Source organism: Periplaneta americana, chromosome 17 (genome assembly GCF_040183065.1).
Source record: "Periplaneta americana isolate PAMFEO1 chromosome 17, P.americana_PAMFEO1_priV1, whole genome shotgun sequence".
Lineage (NCBI taxonomy): Eukaryota > Metazoa > Arthropoda > Insecta > Blattodea > Blattidae > Periplaneta > Periplaneta americana.
The window spans coordinates 55,763,832-55,781,357 of record NC_091133.1 but is presented as its reverse complement, the minus strand read 5'-3'; the positions used below and the strand labels follow the sequence as shown (position 1 = coordinate 55,781,357).

The 17,526-nt window shown below is 35.2% G+C and overlaps 1 protein-coding gene across 7 annotated transcripts in view; it reads left to right on the top strand.

Annotated features, from left to right (window-relative positions):
* The window catches only part of LpR1 (Lipophorin receptor 1), a 263,945-nt gene that overhangs the window by 63,611 nt on the left and 182,808 nt on the right, over positions 1-17,526 (top strand). For all 7 annotated transcript variants that reach the window (XM_069817316.1, XM_069817314.1, XM_069817319.1 and 4 more), the window contains exon 2: positions 4,385-4,507. In XM_069817316.1, the coding sequence (XP_069673417.1) occupies positions 4,385-4,507 (123 nt within the window). The remainder of the gene's footprint in view (positions 1-4,384; positions 4,508-17,526) is intronic.

Below are 17,526 nucleotides of genomic sequence, written 5' to 3'. Positions count from 1 at the left end.
ATACATCTGTAACGGCATTTTACAGTTCGTAATCAAATATTAAATTCGTTTCTATCAGTTTCTGTGCTGGCTGTCTGTCTCCTCTCGACAAATGACGAATGCTAGTTTCACTCGGTGTACAGCGCCGTCCACGGAATGTTAATGAACTAAACTGATTTCTCCGGATTCCGGTTAAAGTTTTTTCTGTTATGTTAGCTTCCTCTTCGTCTTCAATCGCATCTTTTCCGGTTCGTTAAGTTGCCTTTCTCCCTCTCTTCTCTGTGTCCTTCGTTCCAATCAGAATGACTAGCCATGCTAATAAGGGAAATGTAATCTGGGATGGTTGGCAGTCCTGTTGTTTGTGTTATAATTGCAGCCTGGATTGTTATAAACTGGGGGGGTCTGGCAACGCCAACGGTCACTTCGTAGCTAGCTGTTTGTACACATAATTAAATACTCACTTGCACTACCCCCCTCGTTCATTAAACATTTCATTCTATACTGTATAAAGTGTCACGTACTCAACTTTCCAATTTTCTCCACTTAACCAGATTCATTTACAATGCAGACTGTAATTCCATTAATGCGCAAGTATGCTAGAAACTTCTCCCGTCTCTATATCTGCCTTTCCTGTCCTCATCAAGCAATTCTGGTGTAAGGAAGTTTATTGCATAGACATTAGGCCTATATGGAAAATGCTCAATACAATTAATTTTTCTACGACCATACAGAAATTAAGTTATCATGCAATGATCATCTGTATCGAAATTACATTCATTTCGATACAGGTTATTATTTCGATATAGACGAAGGACGAAGTTTAAGATCTGAGTTACGGCGGTGGTCGTTTAATAATTGGTGTCGTCTTCCACAAAAAAGTTAAAGGAGTGGTAACTTACAGTGAAGATCCAAAAAAACAACTCTTGGATTAGTAATAGAAGAAGGATATCATCCTCAGAGTGGACCAATGCCATAAAGATGTCCACAAACAGCGCAGTAGTACGATCTGTGCCAGATAATTCCTTCCAAGATCAAAACTGTCCTCATCCAGGATGCAGCGAAGTAGAATCCCTTGGGCATGTTTTGGGTTATTGCCCTAAAGGAGAACTACTGAGGAACAATCGCCACCATGAAGTGAGAAGCTCCATCGCAACAACTCTTCGGAAGGCAAAGTGGGAGGTTTACGAAGAATGCACTGCTTGGCTGAGAATCAGTCAACGAGAAGAGCAGACATTATAACCATCGATCGTCGGAATCAAAGAAGTCTCATTCTTGACCCCACTGTCCGTTTTGAGAAGGATGATCAACAAGCCAATAACGTTAACGATGAAAGAAGTCTATTTACAATCCATGTATTCCTCACTTCAGTGAGAGATACAAAATGAATATTAATACATGGGAAGTGAAAGGACTTCTTTTTGGTGCTAGGGGAACTTCATTTAAGTTAATCAAAACCATTCTCCTTTCTCTTAAATTTTCTAGTGAGGATATTAACAAAATTTGTCTAATGGTATTGAGAGATTCATTATCCATTTTACACAATCACTTGTATAACACTACGAAATATTATTTGCTTCATTTCATTATTATTCATTGCACCCTCATCTCATGTTTCTCCGAAATCAAAATGTACTTTATTTTTAAATTTATCATTGTTTTGTATTCTCTCCGCAAATCATATTGTATTTTATTGTAAGTTAACCTCTGCTTTGTAGCCTATTCTGGATCCTAGTAGTCAGCCGTAGATGTCGGTCAGATGTCCCAAATTGTGGAATTAGTAGTACCTTTGATTTCGAGATATTAAATGCTTTAATCAAACTGCAGAAGTGTAGTGAACTCTATTAAAATGCAAACAACTACAATACTACACAATTTCCTGTTTTATTGATATACATATTATGAACAGTACAATTTTGGAACACAATTTCTTGTACACGTTAAAACTTACAAAAAGGATCTGTGATTTTATTTATTTTCGTACCTCTAGGAACTGTAAATAAGAATCACTTGCATTCTTTTGTTTCCCGCTGTCTCAAACGTCACTATTTTGTTTCCCATTATCTAAAACCGTATTCATACTTTATATTGTCAATATAAAGAAGTACACTTCTAAACATTAATTTTGATTTTAATGAATTAATTAATTTTTCTCTAACCTTACAACAGGTCGTAGAAAAAACAGTTGTATATAACTCTCAATTGAAGGGTTCAGAACCATATTGGGCCAAGCGCCATTTATTAAAAACGGAGAAAGCAAGGGTTAAATTTAAGTGAATACTATATTTTAATGAAGATTGACATATCATTTAGTTTTAATGTGTATATTTTATATTACTTGCTACATGTTTTCATTGAATTACGATAATAACTTTATTTTAACCCTTGTTTTCTACGGTTTTAGTAAATGGCGCTTGGCCCACTATGGTTCTGAATCCTTCATATAATGGCTATTAAGATACTCGTGCAGTTGCTCGCTCCGTTCGCGTCAAAATATCGTTGCATACATAACTATTCTTCGTAGTCATTTCGCGTTCTTCAACCAGGTGATTCCGCTTTTCTCAAGCGTACATATTTTATCTAAAAATTTATCAACGAAGTGGATCATCACTGTACGATTTTGCGTAAGGACGATGCTTTGAATTCTTCGTCTGTGGTTACAGTGATAGCACGCTGCCTTCCATCCAGGAGGCCGGGTTCGATCCCCGGTCAGGTCCGAGTGCAATAATTTGTGGTGGACAAAACAAACGTTGCAGAGGGATTTTCTCGGGCTACTCCCGTTTCCCTCTTCCATTCCATCAACACAATCCACTTCCCCCCCCCCGCCTTCATCTGTAATAGTAAAAATAAACTGGAGTGATGTGTGGGGGTAGGGTTTCGATGCTAATCTAGGTTCTAAGGACCTAGGGCTCCTGTCTCTGAGTCCGGACTCTTCAGTAGATGGTGAACCTTATCTACAGGGCCAAAGATTCAGCATTGGATTCATGAATTACACCGTTTGATTTAGACAAATATCGCATATAGGACGTAAAATAAGCCTAAAAATGGCCTAGTGCTAGGATCCATCCCCAATCCAGTCCTTGTGAAATCAGTTAATCAATTTCTTCAATTGTGGTAACTTTTCGTCGCGGATATATATTTCTTTACTTGGTTATTTAACGACTTTATTTAGCGTCGATGGAATTGGTGATAAATAGATGGTATTTGGCGATATGAGGCCGAGCATTGGCCATAGTTTACCTGACATTCTCCTTATGGTTGGGAAAACCTCCGAAAAAAATCAACCAGGTAATCAACCCAAGCGGAAATCGAACCCACGCCCGAGTGCAACTCCGGATCAGCAGGGAAACGCTCTACCGCCGGATTGCGGATGTATCGAAATGAGTCTAATATGTAAGGTTCAATGTAGTACTACAAAAATAAAGAAAAACCTAATAAATTTAAGTGTATAGAAAACTGACAACATTCCGAAGGTTGGATTTTTGTCATTTTGAGATGAATAGAAGGGTAAGAAGACTCTGCTATTCGTTCGAGTTATTACGATTGACTAAATCCACGTGATTCAAAACTTAAAAAATTTCAAAGGTTTGTTCTGCCTGTATCTTTAGGTGAATAAAAGGGTGAGATGTGCAGTATTTTATTCTTTGATGTCGTTACAGATGACTAAATCCATATTCATTTGAAGGCTAAGACAGATTAAACCTCTAAAGTACCGAGTTTATATCGCCAGAATGGGAAAAGTTCAAGCTACACTTTTTTTTCTATATTTGAGTACGACATATTTAAGAAATTTGTCGAATTAAAAGTCTTGCTCAGGCCTAGGTCCACAATCTAAAGAAACAGATTTGTAGCGAAGGAATGAATTCAGAAATATTCGGGCATATCCTCGTCTATGCACTTATTGTTCTACCACATGGTTATTACGTGGTGTACAATAGAAGAAGTCGTTGCCGTGGAAACGAAAGCGAGAGGAAATAAAAATAATTTGTTGCTTTGTATTGGAAAGAGTTGTTTCTATGGAAATGACAACTGCAAATAAAATTCAATTGGTTTTTATTTATTTACAATGACAGGAGACATTACTATAGCGATGAAATAAAAATGTAAATTAAAAGTTAGTTGTTGACAGGATTATTTTGAAATCAGACATTGTTATAGATGTGAAATAAATGTGAATACAGAACTCGGTTTTGCTTGGTTACAATAAAAAGCGGAGTTACAATGTCGTTGAAATAACATATACGATGTAATAAAAACGGGTTAGTTCCCACATTTCTCGCTTGGTAACTCGTTCATATGTATGAATGCTGAATGTATGTGTGTGGTGTTTGTGGCCCGCCTATCCTACTGCCAGCACGCCACTGTAAGTACAATGTTGCCATGTCTATCACTGTGTGTGTTATTCCAGTGAGCCGGACGTGCTCCGAGACGGAGTTCAAATGTGCCAACGGCCGGTGCATCCCTATCCACTGGCAGTGCGATAACGAGAAGGATTGTAGTGACGGAAGCGATGAGGTCCCCAGCATCTGTCGTAAGTAGTCAGCCTTAAATACCAAGTATACTTTTCACTTTCTCGTTATACCATGTGTTAGAAAATATTTACAACTAAAAATACATTCTTGAGGTAAGAGAATATACAGGGTGTAACAAAAATGTATGTCAAAACTTCAGGAAACATTACGTGGATGAGAATATGTTATATGAACATGGGTCCAGAAACGCTTTATTCCCTTGTTAGAGCTCTTTTTTCTAAACTCTGCTTGCATTGTGTGATGTGCAAGTTATTTCGTTTTTGTGTGGATTGTCATCAGAGCTTTCGCGTACGTTACAACCTATACCAGAACACTGAACACCACAACTGTGGGAAACGCCCAGAAACAGAACGTACGGCTTATTATCTCCGACCTCATTCCACTTCAATTTGTAATTACATTCTAACCAGAGATAAGTGTGACTATATCAAAAGTATGGGGCAGTAGTGTCAGAGTTGTAAGCTCCAAAACCGGTTGTGGAGCTAGAGAGTGCAGTCGGAGCGTGAACTTGCTTATGTCTGTGGAATCACCGGAGCACGCAACGAGTCATATTGGAGCGCTCCGCTCCGTTTAGTCTTTGTCTGACAACGCTGGTATAGGGGGAAGACAATCAAACTAACAATTCTGTTAAGGGTGATGTCATCTTCAGTATATTCCTGCAAAATTTATTGCTGTTTCTAATGAAAAAGTATGAAAGGTTACTGTATCCGTGGTAATTGTCTTTTACCAGTTTCGATAAGAAAAACACATACTTTTACAATAATATACTGAATTAGATGATAAAATCATCCTTAAGAGAATTGTCACTTTGATTGTTTTCCCCTGTACTCTTCAAATGTAATCAACTGTTGTGATATGGAGTGGTTGTTACACGATAGCTATGATGGCATTCCACACTAACTAGCTTGCGCATCATACAATGTAAGTAGAGTTGTAGAATAGAGCTCCAACAAGAAATCAAGTTCCCGAACCTTCCTTCGTATGACATATTTTCATCCTTACCCTTTACGTGTGAGGAATAATTCTCTAAAGTTTTGACATACCTCTTTGTTTCACCCTGTATTATTTTCGACAATTTGTCCCATATACACGTATTCAATGTTCTCATGTCAATAACTTAGGTTTTGTATATACGTACGTGTTCATAAAATCTCATCCCCACTACTGTGAACTTAACAAGAAACTTGTTGAATTATGCCAAACTCATAAGTAATTTAAAAAGTTAAATAATAATAATAATAATAATAATAATAATAATAATAATAATAATAATAATAATAATAATATGTAAGCTGTAAACATTAATACCGTCTCATTTCTTAGTTTTACTGAGACGAAAACTGCTTCTATTCTCGATACTGTGCACGTGCAGTTTGACTGCCTGTATTTTGTATTCCGGTTTTCAGTAGTATTCATGCTAGATTAGTGTGTACACAATTAGAACTTGTTTGCGTTGTATGCCACCATTTCAGAGGTGCAACAGCACTAACATAACCAGTGGGAGGGAGATGAACTATTGGCTTTAAACAAAGTTCAAAATATGACGACATTAATGGAACAGATTGTACGACATTGCGAGACAATTGATAGGCCTATCTTGACAGAGATTGATTTGAAGATCGAGTGCTGTCAGGAACGAAATATATTTGTGACTAGAGGTCTTCATAATACGAAGTAGAATTACTCTACTTCAATTACATGTGGAAACCATTCGTGAAAATTGATTGTAGGGTATGTGTAAACTGTACTTTATATCGTCATCACGTGATTGCTGTGTGTATCTTGACAGAGAACTTGATGAATGACACTCTTCACACTCCGCATTTATCGCTATTCCAAGATTATCGGAGACTAGAATCAAACCAAGGGTTCTTAGCTTGAATCAATTTAATTTTGCAGTAAATCGTAGCGCGAAAGCAGGCCTACCAATCGATTGCTGGCCTCATGTCTATATGCCTCAGTAGAGGTGAATAATCATGCACCTAGAACGGAGTTAATTCTCGTTAGCACGATGATGTCTCTGGCCGTCATAGCTGGCTTGCGAAATAGGAATTTCTTCACGTAGGCTACTGTAGATCCCCAAATTGATCACGATGCTGGGTGGGTACCAATTCCACACACTGGCCGAAACTCTGTGAGAAAATTTCTCTTTCGGTGAAGATTGGAAGCAGCGTTCATTCCATGACAACGGTAGTCCAAAACCTTTAGAGCACGCAGCTACGGCACTGGAAAGTTTGGTAATAAGTACTATAAAATAGAGCACTTCTGAAAAAATAACTTTTATTCGCTGGTTACGGAAAGAAATAGAACATATTTTGGACGAAAATGTCGTTTACCATGATTGATCGGAAAACACAGCACTGATTTGTAGAGTAATCGTAATGCAATGTTTACTTTTTTGCTGTTTTATCTCGTTTTTTTTCTTTCGTTGCCGTGGTAATGAGTTTGATGCTAAAACATTACACATTAATTAATTAAATTTCACTCATTAATTATGGCCCGCCATAGCGAGTGACACGTTGCTGGTATTCTATGTCAGGATGAAGAAGTAGGCACTTTAATTTACCAGCCAAACAATTATTAACATGTTCAAACATTTTATAAGCAGACGTTTTGCTATCGTTGTCCTATGCATTCTTCAAATGTAAATCCAGCTGATCGAGGAATTATTTTTGAAGACGTTTCACGACTGTCAATGAAATGAATTTGCAAATATTCTACCGTATTTATTGGATTTTTTAATATATACAAAAATGAATGTTTCTTATAGGAAGAATATTAATATTAATTAAATAAGTATAATAATAATAATAATAATAATAATAATAATAAAAAAACGTTACATGTAAGTATCCCAAAAGAACAAAGCTCATGTTCAGCAACAGTTCCGTCTATGAAACATCATTATTACTGCATTTGAAATGTTCTTGTTCCATATCAATGCATGTGAAAAAGCATATTTAAAATACATATTCTCCTCGCTTACACAAAGAAACACACTTCAAGATTAAATGCTACAAAATAGATTATAAACAAAATTTCTCTTTTCTGCAATATTTGTATTAACGAGCTAGTGAAGACTGCTGGCAATTGAAATCAGAGTTAAGTATAAGTTTCAGGCGACATCAGCCAAAAGTTGCAATCTCTACTCTAACGGTGGAATGCAACATAGGCTCACAGTGCTAAAAAAACTATATGAATGAAATTATATAATTTTTAGATTAACATAATTTGGAAAAGAAAGTCCGTGTTTGTTAAAAAAAAAGTACTTGGAGAATTTAGAATGAACTATTTTTGCCACCTAGAATGAATTCAGCGAACCCCCAATGGACATCCTGAAGAAAGAAATCGAAATTAGTATAACTAAAATATCTGACTTAACCACACTAGGGTTGATTTTTAGTTTCACGCGTGTTATTTGTGTTATGTTAATCTAACTTCGGTGTGGATAAGTTTTTGATTGAAAGGAGAATAAAGTTGAAGATGAATCAGTGACAATAATTTAATAACAAAAGTGAGAACAAACCAATTCCAAGTGTAAATGTTGTGAAAGCAGCAGAGGGAGGTGTAGAACCTACTGGAACAGTGCATACTCGGCACTTGAATTTAATTCAGCAATTCTTTATTTTTTTTATAAGTACAATTTTTCTGTGTGTAATTTAATAATTATTTACGGAAATTTCAGAATGCATTTTTCTATTTTATAAAAAGAGAAAATTGTTATGACTCTACACAAAACTTTCTTATGGTTAATTTCTAGAAGAAAATGTTTTATTGTTTATTTGATGAAGTGGTATAATGAGAAAGTCTGTGTCATATAAACTGCAGTGTTACTTTATTTTGCAGATACATGTTCATATTAAAATCTTCTCCAGAAATGTTAAGGGATGCATGTTACTTGGGTCCAGAGATGCTTGTTTCAAAGTGAACTTTACAACTTTGTTCGTCTAAATGGTTGCGGTGACGAAAATGTTTCCTGCGTCCCACCGTAGAAACCCACTCTATTCATGCACACACTTTCGTGGCACAGTTTATTCAACTGCAAAGTGTAACAGTGGCTTAAGAGGTTAAATACACTTCAGATGTGAAAAAAATGACACTTGTTTTTCCAACCAATTTTATATTTACAAACCATAAGCATAGTCTGATACAAATAGTAGAAATGCCTTATTCACTCAAACTGCTTTCAGCTTATGTTTCTGGACATATAATATGACAGTTCCGTTGCTTATTAAGTGTCGGATACTTTATGAGATAGTGATAAGTCATAACTAGAGCCCGGATGTTTAGGCATTTATTTTGGTTGAAATGGGCAGGCAAATAGGCATTAAAATAGTAAAAATAGGCATTTATTATTCATGAAACAGACAAGAAATAAATAAATACTTAATAAACTATCCCATATGGTACTCACTTTCCTTGGTTACATGTCAGAACAAGATGATTTTTTAAATTGTCAACTGTCACAGCGAGCCGCCTGTCAGAGAGAACGTTTTTCATGATGGAAAAAGATCTTTCTACTTCTACTGAAGTGATTGGAGCAACCTTAAAACGACTTATTTCAGAAGGGCTGTCTCTACTTTCTTTCAGAGATCGGGAAAAACAGACTGTGTATTGTCTCAAAAAGAGGGGTGTGAGAAGGGATTACAGACTTCAAAGTACGCGTGACTTGTGCGTGCAAGCGACAATAGTAACGGGACCTGGAGACGTGCTTTTATTACTTCTCTCATCCCCTTTCTTTCGCTGGTAAACCCCGAAGTGACCTGAACACTGAGGGTTATACTATTCAAACATCTTTGTTAAGTGACATAAAAGGTGGAATCGGTAGGGGAGAAAGGTTTACGACTTCTTGGAAACATATGTATTGCTGGAGAATAAGGTTCTCAGCAAATATTTGTGTGAGGTGAATATATGTTTTTAATTTGTACAACCGTTCTTTTTTTTTTTTTTAATAATTTATGTGCGGTTTATTTTAAATGCATTAAAAATAGAGAAAATGTATAATAACGACGTAAAACGGCTAAAAAAAAAGCATTTAACCTTAAAATAGGCAACGGGAGCTAAAATAGGCAAAAAAGGCAAAATAAAAATTGGGCCTATCGTCCCCAAATGTGTAGAAACGTGTTTATCTCTAATAGGTCTTTTATACATACACTGAGTTTAAAAAAGACATTTCGTCTAACATCCGGGCTCTAGTCATACGGAAATATGGCGTAATTGCTTCAGGGAAAAAGTGGTCGGATATAGTCTTTGTTCACCACGAACTTCCTGTGTCATTCACCCGGATTTCAAGTTTGTTTTCAAGGTCCCATTATACTATTAAGTAAAATACTCGTACATACATAAAACAACTTTAACATTTTTAGGAATTATTAATCTATCCCTTCTCCAAACAATTTTCGAGTTTGTTTTTGTTATTTTTTTTAAGTGAAACGTCTTTAACCAGGATACGAGACGGACGTTTTAAGAGGGCCTTGTATGTCGTTGCTACGGAATTGTGTAGGTTGCTATGTTATGGCGTAAAATATATTTATAGCAAAATGGTTCTCAACAATGTAATTTTACTCGCTAGTTTCGACTGTAGTGCAACGTCATAACACTACACAAAAGATGTACTGCCCGGCTGCAACCCCTCCCATTAATTATGCATTCATTTGTATAAATTAGTGCAAAACCGCAAACAACAACTTCAATTACACGATAAGTTAAGAACCTCAAATAGAGATGAAATAACACTTAATTGCAATTAAATTAAATGAAGGCATTTCTAATCAAAAGATAGAAAGCCATCTATTTTTCAGTCAACTGTAAGTAGAAAATAGAGAAATTAAGAGAACTTGATCATGTTAGAGATATTATGAAGATATCTGGTAGACCGTCCACTAATGTACACAATGCTATAGCAACAACACTCAAAGCCATCTCAAAGCATCTTTCACAACGTTCGACTCGTAGCCTATGTAAAGGGATATGTGAAATCTATTTACTTACTTTCAAATGATATTTAGAGAACTCGGAGGTTCTTTGCCGCCCTCACATAAGCCCACCATCGGTTCCTATCCTGAGCAAGATTAATCCAATCCATATCACCATATCCCATCTCCCGCATATCAATTTTAATATTATCCTCCCATCTACGTTTCAGCCTCCCAAAAGGTCTTCTTCCCTCAGGCCTTCCAACTAACACTCTATTTGTATTGCTGAATTCGCCCATACGTGCTACATGGCCTGCTCTTCTCAAAGTCTGAATTTAATGTTCCTAATTATGTCAGGTGAAGAATACAATGCAAGCAGTTCTGTGTTGGGTAACGTTCTCCATTCTCCTGTAACTTCATCTCTCTTAGCACCAAATATTTTCCTAAGTACTTTGTTATTCTGTGTTCCTTTCTCAAAGTGAGAGTCGAGTTTCATAACCATACCGGTAATATAACTGTTTTATAAATTCTAACTTTCAGTTTTTTTAAAGCTTCTCAACCGAATAATAGCAGGCATTTCCCATATTTATTCTGCGTTTAATTACCGCTCGAGTGCCATTTATATTTTGTTATTGTTGCTCCAAGATGTCGGAATTTTTCCACCTTTTCAAAGGATAAATTTCGAATTTTTATATTTCGATTTCGTACTATGTTCTGGTAACGAGACATAATTACCGGGAATTAAATGCGAGTCCTCCCGATTTGTAACGAAATAGCCTACATTTAATTAAGAAAGATTTAATTAATGTTGGCCATGGAGATTCTGGATATTAGATACGTTAATACTCAAGTATATGCTACCTATAGCTGCTAACTGAGGTACGTACCAAAGTAAAACTGGGCGAACAGTATAGAGCAGAACAGGTTTCGCGACTGGCCGGCAGGCTATGCGCGCGGGGGTGAGGAACTCAAGGCCGCACGAAGCTTCTGTTCTGCTCTATATTGTTCACCCAGTACTTAAAGTTAATCTTCATGTGGTTTTTTGCGCTCGTTGATTATCATTCTATGAAAGTATGAATATTATTGCGTATGGTCATTCCTGTAGAGTGTAGAGAGAGGAATTGGTGTTCAATTTTTGTACTGACTTGAAGTAAGTAATATCCCTGTGATAAACTACAACATGGTACACTATCACTTGAAGCAGATTGTTACATACACCGAGCATTAATTATTATGAAATTATTACTTCTCACGATGGCCATAGTTCATTGATCCCCGAATCTCTTAATTACGGAGCAAGAACTGGACTAGTATACAAGTAGTCTTTGTTGCAGATAATGCCAACCGAAGTCAACGAAGTGGAATTCCCAATTTTCTGCCTGATTTTTAAATCTATTGACAGGTCCATTTTGAGTTTATTTAACGTGATAAACGGTCACTAAAAAGCAGCAAGAATTCAGGTCGAGAAGCCAATGAGGACCCCCTATAGAGAGATTTAATTGCTTTTCAAATGTCTCCTGGCAACAAGAGAGGGAAAAATCGAGTGCTTTCAAACTGTCCAGCTTGTGCAGACATCAATTGGCACTACTGCTGTGAACAACCTTATATGCGTTGTCATAGTAACATATTTTAAATTAGTTTTCTGCCACTGTATATGTTTTAATTTGAGTGAATAAGTGGAAGAAAAATGGACACTTTTGGCAATTTGTACGAATTCTATACTCAGTTGTAGTCGTAAATTCGTTCATAATGTCTTTGAAGGTGAATAAAAGTAAAATGTCCGCAATAGCAACAATAACAGCTAGCGTCACATTTTTCTGCTACTATTGCTGATATTAATTACAATACTATTATGGGCACTGATTCTATCATTTTACATCATGTAACAATTTAAGACAACGTGACGGTTTTCTTAGAGTAATTATTTCCCTTTCACTCTTAACTGTGTAATTACTTCATCGTCTTGCTTCATAACGGCCTTCAGTTCGTAAACTTCTTAAACTTTACATTGTCTTCTCAAAATGTACTCATTTGTTTATCTGGTTTTCATTTAATATTGTACCTTTATGTTTCACCCTTTTACCAACATCTTCCAATTTTTTTATCACCTTCTTACTTCAGTCTTATAGGTCCTTTATAATCCTTACTCTTTCAACTTTTTATCTTCACACTTTTCCAATTTTATCTCTCTCTTTTGTTCTACTTCTCAATGCCCTTCCCTTTGCATGTTTTTCCCCCCTTTTTATCTTTTGATTTCTACCACTTTTTACTTTTTGACTTCTATTACTTTTTACTTTTTGATTGCTACCACTTTTTACTTTTTGATTTCTGCCACTTGGTACTTTTCGATTTCCACCACTTTGTATATTTCGATCACCACTTTTACCTTTCAATCTCTATTCCTTTCTATGTTTCCATCTCCACCCCTGATTACCTTTTTATCTCCATCCCTTTTAAGCTTTTGATCTCCATCCGTCCCTTTAACCTTTTGAACTCCACCCCTTTTTATCTTTTTAATCTCCACCTCTTATTACCTTTTCAATCTCTACTCCTTTCAAACTTTTAATCTCCACCTCTTTATCTCTTTTTAATATCCACCCATTTTTATTTTTTAATCTCTTCTCCTTTTTACTTTTTGATCTTCATCCCTTTTAACCTTTTAGATATCCATCCTTTTTACCTCATTGATCTCTACTTTTTACCTCTTTACTTTTTGATCTCACTCTTTTTTCGTTTTTGATCTTTCCACTTTTCTACCATTTTGATCTCCACCCCTTCCTACGTTTTTGATTGTCACCATTTTTAATCTTTTTGATTTCAATCCCTTTGTACCTTTTTATCTCCACTCATTTCTACCTTTTTGATCTCAACCTTTTTAATCTGTTTTATTTCCACTCCCTTTACTTTTCAATTCCCACATCTTTTACCTTTCGATCTACAGCCTCTTTTACCGTTTGATTTAAACTATCTTCTTCAATTTTGACCAATCATTTTTTTACCTTCTGATCTCAACCATTTTACCTGCACCCTTTTTATATTTTAACTTCACAATTTTTTCTCTTTGTCTCCACCCATTTTTATCTTTCAAACTTCAACCATTTCTACCATTGAGTTCAACTATTTTATCTCCATCATTTTTATGTTTTTCCTCCGCCCTCTTTTACCTTTTGATCTCTAGCCCTTTTCACCTTTTTTATACCCTGCCTTTTACGTTCTGATCTCCACCCGTTACGTTTCTTCTTCATCATTTTGTTTTCTTCTGTCCTCGTCTTTCTAACTTGTTACCATCGCCCTCGTCGTAAAACGTATATACCGCGAGCTGACCTGCCTCACTCTCTTCAACTGAATTTCCAAGACTCGACGGAGTCTTCGCAAACTCGATTAAAATTAATTTAAAAGATTTCCTGTAGAGTGTGAATCAGGAGACCACAGCTCAGTGCTTCCATCTGCAGGGAAATCAACAAATTGAATTTCCTTTATAGCAATTCGGTGCATCAACCAAGTTGACTGCGGTGTAAGACAGGGTTGTCAAATTGTAAATTATGCCGCGCTGTTGCAGTTTATAATGCTGCTGTTTTAGGGAACTCGAGAATTTAATAATTGTATTCGCTATTAATTATTTTTCTTAGAAGTAAACCCAATTCAACTCTGGTAATATTACGTAGACTATTAATTGAAAATGTTCCCTATACTTATGACTTATTTACGATTATGATTATTAGGGCCTGCTACTACTACTACTATTATTATTATTATTATTATTATTATTATTATTATTATTATATCATCATCATCATCATCAACATAAGATTGACATTATTATTAGCCTGTTGGTTACAAATGTCATAATATATAAACATTTTTCATACTTTTAGAGCTTAGTAATATAAAATAAATTGGACTAGATACAAGGCAGTTTGTAGTTTGCCATAACATAATTTAAAGAAAAGGCTTTAAAAATATTTTTTCGTTATAAATAAAGCCTTGGTTTTCTGAACCGACGCATGCTACGTGCGAAATGCGAGGTCCGCCTCGCACAAATCCGGGCTACACGAGATATAGTGAGTGGTTTCTATAACTGCGAGATGCGAGGTCTGCAGTAATTAATCAATTAATGCTCCGCTATAAATGTTGTAACTAAAACCTTGTCCCTCGTGTTTATCGTACGACTCGTCCTTCCCCATACGTTACCTGCACTTCGTTTGCGTTTTCACTCTGCCTAAACGAGACGCTCTACTGTAAAAGGGCTTATCCCACAAAAGAAAATATTTTTTTCAGAAACAGCTATAATTAAATTTTAACACATTATTATTTACTTTATATGAAGGAATGTAAACATAATTGTCAAAAAACATATATTCACGTTTTGTAATTAAATTTTAACTATTTATATTAATTAGTACAAAAAAGCCCCATTTAAAAATGAAGGTTAAGACATTTTACTTAAACGTCTTTGATATTTTATTTATTTATTTTATTTATTTATTTAATAATAACATATACATAAAAACGTTACTTTAAAATACCCCGAAAGAGCAAAGCTCGTGTTCGGGGACAGTTCCGTTACATAGATATACATACTTTGTAGACAAAATACTTAAGAAAAAAGGTCACATAAAGATGATAATAAATTTAGTAAATAATAATGCTAGTAATAAATGAGTGAAAAAAGAGACGATGTTGAGATTGGTGGATTAATATTAAATTATTTTTATTAGTATAATTAGTACAGGTCATGTTAATATAGTAACCAAAATAAGATAGAAAAAATATACTTAGGATAGAAATAAGCTTGTTGCACAATACATGGTACATAATATAAATACAGGGAAGTCTGGATCTGAAAATTTCATTGCTTAAAGTAGTCAATTCTGGATGGATTTTATTATCGAATTATATAGACGTGGACTGTGTAGTAAAGCAGCAGATGTGAAACATTTAGGTCCAACTAATTTAAGAATTTCATTTCGTCTTGTATTATGATCATATGGCTGAGCTACAAATTTCATTCTATTTTTATGATAGAATTTCACTAAAGAGTATTTATAAATTTGGTCAATTCTAAAAACATTCAATTCGGAATGCATCAAATTTGTTGGATAACCCAGTCGCCTTTTCAAACAAATTTTGATTATACGTTTTTGCAACATAATTAGAGGAAGAAGAGCAGTCTTTGTAATGCCTCCCCATCCAGTTATATCATACAGGATACATATATACAGGAATATAAAAAATACTGTAAAATACATTATAGTGCAGTGATAAAGAAAGTGCATACCTATTGTATTTTATTATTTCAGTTAGAGTATGCTGTAGACGTTTCATGCGATCTTTGGTATTTCCTTAAATCCCCTGTCACTTTTTTTAATTAGGCTTATATTTCGCATTCAAATTCACGAAATCTAGAATAGAGAATTGTTTTAACGGAAAATACACTGCTTTTCTGTACACACTAAGAAATCCACCTAAGATGAAATATTAAATGCCAGCCGGATTAGTGTCGCCTCGTTTCAAATTATTCCATGAACGTATAATCATCTGCGGTTTCTTGCTCACATAAAACTGAATGCGAAGGAAGATTCGTCCGTTGAACCTAGGCCGCTGTATTCTTTATTCACAGGTTGCTATGGCTCGCATTGCCCGCTAGGAAGACAGTTGAAGGTTGCGTCGCCATCAGTAATATTGGCTGAGCAGACGTGTTGGTATCGGGGCCACAGATCTTGCACATTTGTGTTAAAGCGTAGTTGTGCTCGAAAGTGGGACGTTGGGTCGACAGTCTTCTTGGAACTCGAGGTCCGCTCGTAGAATAGTGAACTGAGTGAAACAGCAGAACCTATAGCCTATGCGTTATTGAACAAAGATTTTGAAATACAAATACTAACGGCGTCGATGAAATGATATGTATTGGATCAATGACAGGCCTGCAGAACTCGTAAGTAGGGGAAATATGACGTCAGCCTCACTCCACTTCTGTTGGGGATGATCGACTTCCGCGTAGAGTTGTTCACATTCTCTGTCAGTCCAAGGTCCATCAGTGGTGGCACAGTAATTTTCAAAAAGGATTGTAATAAATTCATTGTGTCTATAATGCGTTATCTCGTTTCAAGGTTTAAAATTATGCTAGATTTCCTGTCTGTAGTTTCTTCGAGATATCTTTGCACCTAACCTGCTTTAGATTTTCGAAAACTTTCCTCCTGTCATCACCTACGGAAACATAAATTTATAGCATTTAAGTAATGAACATTGAAAGTCACTATTAATTTCAGTTCAAAATGAACACAACGAGTGACGTCCTTAATTTAACAGTATATAATAAATAATCAATATACAGTTCGTAATAATGAACTTACCCGAAAGTTTTTGCATTTCATAATTCTTAATATGGGCTTTGTTGAAATGTGGTTTAATATTGAAATGACGAGTAGAAATAAATTGGATGGGACACAGTAAACAAGCAATTCTTTCGTCTTCAACAATAAAATAATCATATTACCATTTCCTATTTCTTCACGGGTTTAGATTTTGTCATGTTCCAGTTCTCTTTAAACTGAAGTATGCGTATTATATATTTATTTATTTTTATTTATTTATATATTTATTTGGCTGGAGTGCGTTACAATGTTGAATGAAAGCATTGACATCCGGTCATATAGCTATCACTCACATATCAACGTACAATTTATTTATCGTCCTATTAGAGCCTACTAGTAAAACCAGTTAAGATCAGTAATACAAGTTTTGTAAATACAGGAATTAAAACTTTATTAATGCATGAAAAATCATAATAAATTCTTCAAATAAGGTAATTGGTTTGTTGCCTGCATACAACATTTCGGACTTATTTCATTTTAGTAGAATATAGAGAACGAAAGACAAGTCGGGGACTGTACTTAACTTATTTTACAGAAAAAGTGGACTTAATCGGCTTTACTAGTAATAGGACGATATATACATAGGTAGACCTTCTTACATTATATGAACACATACATTTTAAAATTTATTTTACATGTCTTTTAACTTATTTATTTCCCTCATTCATTTTTCTCTTACTTTCTAAAGGTATGTTCCTAAGGATTTTGTTATGTTATTTTGTAATTCTTGAT